Source organism: Centruroides sculpturatus, unplaced genomic scaffold, assembly GCF_000671375.1.
Source record: "Centruroides sculpturatus isolate CEXI.00-Female unplaced genomic scaffold, Cexi_2.0 scaffold549, whole genome shotgun sequence".
In the NCBI taxonomy this organism is placed as follows: Eukaryota; Metazoa; Arthropoda; class Arachnida; order Scorpiones; family Buthidae; genus Centruroides; species Centruroides sculpturatus.
In genome coordinates, this window is record NW_019384752.1 from 1 (window position 1) to 6,645 (window position 6,645).

Sequence of the window (6,645 nt, forward strand, 5' to 3'; positions counted from 1 at the left end):
GAAGAAATTACTAAATTTACAAAGGATGATGTCGAAGATGGTGTTCAAAATATCTCTCCAAAACCATCTAAACCAAACAAAGCAAATGATGAAGAATTAGAAAAACCCAAAAAATCGAGGTCTTCAAGAAAAAGGAAACATAAATCATCAGTTCGAAATGTTAGATTAGAAGAATCCAATCTAAAATCTAAAAGGAGTAGAAAAATGGCATCTTCAAAAGGAATTTCTGAAAATAAATCTGAAAAAACTCTTCCAATTCATCCAAAATTGAATTTAATACCTGAAAGCCAAGCAAATTCATTATCAAAAACTATTCCAGTACCCACACATCAAGAGGTATGATGCATCATCCATACCTAAAGAGGTGGAAAGTAACACTTTGTATTGCTTACAAATTAATTGGTAAAATAATTTTCTTGCAGTTTTATTCAATTCTGAGATTAGCCGTTAACAGTTTTAAGGAGTTTGGAAGTATTTATATTGACGAAAATAGAATTTGTTAGTATAATATACGTTAAAATTAGAATATTTTAAGGCATGAAGCGAATGTAAGTAAAATTTTTTTGTTATTTTTCACAGCTTCATCTTGCTATCTTGCCTACACCATCATCAATTGGTTACTTTGGTCCGTGCTCTTACTAATGAGTTTGCTAGTTATTGGTGCCTTGATAAAGGTAAAAATTACTTATTTGCAATCATTAATCTTGTACTTTTAAATATATATTTATTGTTTTCTAAAAAATATCATTAAAGCTGCCATAGTCATTAACACGAAGTATATATTTCCATAGAAAATTCGTAAACTACTAATCCCATTTTTGATATGGATGGGTGTCGTGATTATCGGAGTACCAGCTGCAGAAGTTTGTGTGTTGATTGCCATAAAAAATATATCTGTAAGTGTATATGAATACGTTACACGTTTAATCATTGGCTATTGATATGATGAATAGCCCAACAATGGTTCTACTATACTACTTGAGGCATGCTTCAGTTGCAATTCCTAGCATTGTAACATATCTAGTTTGAGGGAAACAAAAAAAATTCCTATTTTTCTACTTTTTAGGAATTCTTTTTGATAATTTTATCACTATAATCATTGATGACCATAGATGCAAACCTGAGAGCCATAAATTACTCTTTCGACAATGAAAAACTTAAATATTCTTATAAAATTTAGTTATTTTAACACTTTATCTTCGTATTTTAACATTGAAAACCCTAATAAAGTATTTAATACTGAAAATTCGGCATAATTTATGGCTTCAGAGCTTTACATTTGTTCCTCCAGTTGAACAACATGAGGAAAATCTGAGGTAGTACCTCGTACTTGAGTTTATTGATTATTTTCTAAGTTTTAATATTAAATATTTACTTAATATATTGCAGGTAGCAATTAGTCTTACTCTACTTACACTCATNATGCTTAAAATTTATCAGAACAATTGCTGCTTCATCTAATGACACTGCTTAAAAGAATCTAAACCGACCTGGAATCAATCTCTGAAATCTAGAAGCCATTGCAGTTCCCATTTCAAAACCTGAAAAGACCTCAGAAATTCCTATAATTATAGACTATATTCTCTGTAAGATCTTAGAACGAATGGTAAACATTTAACGTAACTTCTAGAGATAAACGATTATCCGTCTCTCTTCCAAACCGAATTTTGGACAAACAGATGCACTACAGAGTAGTATACCTGGATACCCGAAGTTTGTAAGAAGTCAACACCTGTTGTCTGTTTTCTACAGGTACGTTGATAACTTTCAGATTTCTGTAGAGCCAATAATATGAGACTCATACACGGCACTGAATCTCATTTAATCAGCATACTTTTAGCTTTATTGCTGAGAACACTACGTGCCGCAAGTTTTGTCAGACATATGGTTGCATACATAATCGAACATTTGTGATGCAGACTGTATTTATAAGCAGCAAATTGATATATTATTGTGAGGGATTTTTGAAATATTTACAGATGGATGTCAATCTGAAAACCGTTTTGGATAAGAAAGAGTCTGGCTTTCAATTTTACTGCACAGTTACATGCTGTGTATTTAGCTTTAAATCATTTATGGAAGCCTTTATTTATTTATTGCGGCGTTATTTATTCCGGTTAACAAAGGTTTGTGAACCAGCAGTGTACTCATTATCTCGTTTTATTTTTGCCATAATTCACGAAATCACTTCTGAACTGTCAACAATAATTTCATTTTAAACTTTTGTTGGATCCCAGGCCATGTTGGCATATGAGGAAATAAATAAGCAGATACCGCTGCTAGATCAGGTTTTCCTCCTGGGCATTTAATGCGTATTTATACTACTTTTTTAAGTACAGATTTTAAGCAAGATGCGTGCAATGAAGTCCACAATAATCCAGTCATAGAAAATTAGACAATAGATTAATAATATGATGGATTTTGTTATTTTTACTCGTTTGAGAATTGGTATTGGTGAGTGAGTGTGCCCGTCTGAAGTGTTGGGGAATAGGCCAAACTTTTTTGTGGTTCTGGACATTTCCAAAGAAACTTGGGATGTTTAATCCAGTTGTATTATGCTTCTGATATGTATTGTTTTTGTACCTTGTCAATACTTGCTATTATTTGTTAAACTTTTGTCGTCGTTGTTTCCGTTTATATCTTGATGTTATAATAAAACATTGATAAAAAAACATTGTAGAATTATTATGTGATAGCACAGTAAAACAATGGTTTTGTGCCACAAAAATCCAACTGATAAGACTGTATTTTAAATATATCGTTTGAGCAAATCTCTCTAAATGTAGCAGGCTCATGGCTTACATATTTAACTTCGAACTTCTTAAGGGAAATTTCAAGAAGGGATTGGACACGACTGGTCAGAGACTAAGTCGAGTTCAATTTCCAGTTTGTGATTCTTTCGCCTACTGGAAGATGAAGACCTAACTACATCACTAAATACAGTCAAATTTATAACTTGTTACACAAATTTACTATTAGAAAAACAAATAACTGCAAAAATAGTACTTTTTAACAAATCGAAAATCACCATTCATGTCAATTCAAAAAAACAAAATTTATTCGTTACTTTATTAGTTTAATACATTTTTATTGTTTTGGAGCCTAATCAGCATAAAAAGCTTAACAATATTTTAAAACAAAAATCTCATCCTACTAGTCTATTATAAAAAAATTTTCATTAACTGCACTAATTTTGTGAAATTCATGCTTGTCCTTGAGCTCCACCCTCCTCACGCACAACATTAATTCTATGATGAGGAAATTCATAGTCATCTGGATATACTGAATATTCAAACAGCCTAGAAAACAAAGACAGAACTAACTACAAGGAAGTAAGAATTATAAATTTTATCGAAGAATCATTTCAAAAACTTACCTGCTTACGGAGATAATAGTTAAATCTTCCGCATTACGTAGAGAAATGTTACCTTCGTTGACCTGTATGTTCATATGTTCTTCGATTAAGGCCATATCTTGATGAAGATATTCAGGAAATTCGTGTTCGTCTTCGATTTTAACGTCTGCAGAATGGAGATTTATCAATTTAGTCGAAAATAAGTAGTAAGAAAACAAAAATTTACTCGGAAGATTTTACCATCTTTCAATGCCAACTTGATTTTTAAAAGTTTAAACTGATCCATACTGATGTTGGCATCTCTGAAATCTACCACAAGATTGAGAATTAAGCATCCTACGATTCGTAGAGGCGGCATATCGCACATATAGGGATCGTAGAAACATTTATGGAGCCATAAAACATCGTGAGCAAACATTGATCTTTCCATCATCTGCAGCGCCGTTCCTCTTAAGTAACTTCATGTTTTAAGAGTATCTGAAAATAAGAATGTTATTTCAAATAGAGATATTAGAAAATTATAAAAGCGATACTTACTTTGTCATCTACAGATAGTCTTTGATATTCTCTCGAAATATTTCGCCATTGATAGTAATGCTGCTCCATGTAAATGAGACAATCTAGGAATTGAGTGTTCTCCCAGTTAAGCCGAAATGGTTGAGGTATCTGTGGAATAAAAAAAAGTGGAGGTTTAATATGTGGGAGAAAGACAAAAAAAGTTAAACTTAAAAAATTAAGATAAATCAATAATACAGGAGGTGGAGGAGGGGACATTTTTCTCCTTCTGAATTCATAATGATCAGCATCCACTGTAAAATTTAATTTTTAAGTTAACAAGATGCAATTCGTGTTTTTAAAATATGATACCTTTTATAATTATTTCATTAAAAACTAGAATGGGAAGTTAATTTGCATATCTGGTCGTTCACATGGATTATTAATGAAAATTTTAAGTTTCTCACGAGAGACTTTTGAAGAATTCATCCCAACACAGTAGCATTTACTCATTTTACAAAAGGGACAGATATTACCGCTGGCTACAGTCACATCACAACTTCCTAAGAATTGACAGTTCAGAACTCTTGAACCTCTGACTACTGTTTCAAAAAATTCGTTGCACGCCGGGCATACATCACAATCGAATTTATCTTCTAGATCGGTGCAATCGGCGCATACTGGACAACGTTCACCGTATTTCTGTGCTCCTCCCTCTGGAACTTTATATTAAATTTTATAAGTGAATTCTTCTAATTATTTGAATCTTTGCCATTCTTACTCTTACCTGGCTTAAAGAATTCTTCTTCTTCCGGTGGTGGTGGATAGGCTTCTGCCATTTACTAAATTAATATTTAAACTAAACAAACTGTAAAATATTATGGGTATTAAAGTACTATTGTAGTATACACACTATTCGTACCTTCAAACAATTCAGTTTCCACAACAATTACTGATGTCTGATGCTGAAAACTGCTTTAAATATCTCTTACGTAAATTGCTTTTCATAAAGTACGTTTTAAAATGCTATCATTTACACATTTTTACACAAATTCTATATAAAATAAGTTAATATTTACGGTTTTATACTTTAAACATTAATATAATCATCTAATTTGCATAAATGTAGAGCATTTGCCGTATTGCTGCTCTTTGAAATATAATTTTGTCTTAATTTTTAAAGTAAATTATTATTATTTATGTTTAATTGGGGTCGTTATTTATTTATATATTGATTTTTAAAAAATACATAATAATTATGAATACTACTTTTATTTTTCGAAAATATCTATTTTAATAATTGTTCTAAAAAACGTGGGAATCTCGCAATGTGCTGTAAATGTAACGATGAATATTAATTTAAAATTCTACATAATAATAAATGAAAAATGAATTAAATTATTAAAATTACACAGAAAACTCCATATTGTCATTTCACTGGGCAGGCGCAACTCCACGACCAGTGTTCAGTAGTTTTTATCCATTAGACAAGTAATATTCATTGCAATCTAAGAGAAGGTTGCATTCAATCTATCACTAAAGAACAATTTCATATAAAATATATCTGGTGTAACGGGAAACTATTAAAATAATAAACTGCTACCAGATAAGAAATCTTCAATATATTAATCAGAATGGCAATTAGATTAAATAACAATCTCTTCTCAATCACTTGATGATGATCCATCATATCTTCTCATTGACTATGACGACATATGTACAACCTGTTCCTGTCCGTGGTGAGGGGACCTCCCAGAGATGGTTTAGTAACACTTTACCATTCCTGGGATCTGAACGCCCATCTACGTGTTTGCCGCGCGTGATGGCCCATATGCCGGAAAGAGGGATCCTGGTAGTTGAGGGGCAACATATTGTTCCCGACACACTGCTTTGGCCCCTGCTTCGGATAAACGGGAGGCTCGAATCAGACTCCATTTTAGTCAATCGGCTGGCCAACGACCAGCCGATTGACTTACATGGTATTATTCTTGACCTCGGCCTGAAGTCAACTGATCGATATAGACCGGACGGACACGTCCCGGCTTGACAGTTTTGTCACAGACAAGATGTACTCTTCTTGACTGCATTGTGATGGTAATTCTCCTGGAAAACCCTGGTGTGGGTCATACCGACGTCGGTACGACTTGCAAGCAGTGGCAGTCAGGATTTCAATTGGTGTAAGTGTAACAATTTGTTCTATATACTTGCCACCAGATGTCAGAGTCAACGAGGATGAATTGGGTACTTTGGTTGAACAGCAGCCGACTCCATTCCTTTTACTCGGTGATTTCAATGGCCACGCTCCATGGGTGAGTTCCGACATCAATCGTCGAAGCAGAGCCATTGAGAGACTTATAGGCAATCATCAACTGTATCTATTTAATACTGGAGAAGTGACGTACTTTCATGCCTCAACAAGAACATTCAGCGCCATTGATTTATCATTAGCAACCTCAAACCTGTTTTTAGCGTTTACATGGGAGGTTGGATCAAATCCGCTTTCCAGTGACCACTTCCCAATACAGTAGAACCTCCATTATCCGGATTTTCGATTATCCCGATTGTTCAAAATAAACAAAAATTTTACGAATTTGCTGATTTGCACTTGGCGAATTACGACACTGTTTATGTACGTGATGGAATGCATAACTTTTTTGTTTCAACAACGTCTCACCCAGCACAGTGGTCGTAAACTCTTAAATATATTTTACGTCGTAATAAAAATATAACTTGACATACGTATTTATAAATAATTTATATTCAAATTACATCATTTCTATGACCAAGGGCGGCGT

The 6,645-nt window shown here is 33.2% G+C and overlaps 2 protein-coding genes and 1 long non-coding RNA gene across 3 annotated transcripts; 1 reads left to right on the forward strand and 2 right to left on the reverse strand.

Annotated features, from left to right (window-relative positions):
• The first annotated feature begins 341 nt into the window (after positions 1–341).
• On the forward strand, positions 342–1,461 carry LOC111628598. Its single transcript, XM_023372420.1, has 4 exons — positions 342–498; positions 580–674; positions 792–896; positions 1,390–1,461. The coding sequence occupies exons 1-4, from the start codon at positions 342–344 to the stop codon at positions 1,459–1,461; spliced, it is 429 nt and encodes a 142-aa protein (XP_023228188.1).
• Positions 1,462–3,065: 1,604 nt separating this feature from the next.
• Positions 3,066–3,778, reverse strand: LOC111628597. The gene is made up of 3 exons (XM_023372419.1): positions 3,596–3,778; positions 3,377–3,521; positions 3,066–3,299 (listed from the first exon to the last, which is right to left on the reverse strand). Exons 1-3 carry the CDS (start codon positions 3,771–3,773, stop codon positions 3,203–3,205), a joined length of 420 nt encoding a protein of 139 aa, XP_023228187.1. The 5' UTR covers positions 3,774–3,778; the 3' UTR covers positions 3,066–3,202.
• Positions 3,779–3,895: 117 nt separating this feature from the next.
• On the reverse strand, positions 3,896–4,888 carry LOC111628596. Its single transcript, XR_002757194.1, has 3 exons — positions 4,638–4,888; positions 4,109–4,572; positions 3,896–4,021 (listed from the first exon to the last, which is right to left on the reverse strand). It is a non-coding gene; the product is annotated as an uncharacterized LOC111628596 (long non-coding RNA).
• Between the last annotated feature and the right edge of the window lie 1,757 nt (positions 4,889–6,645).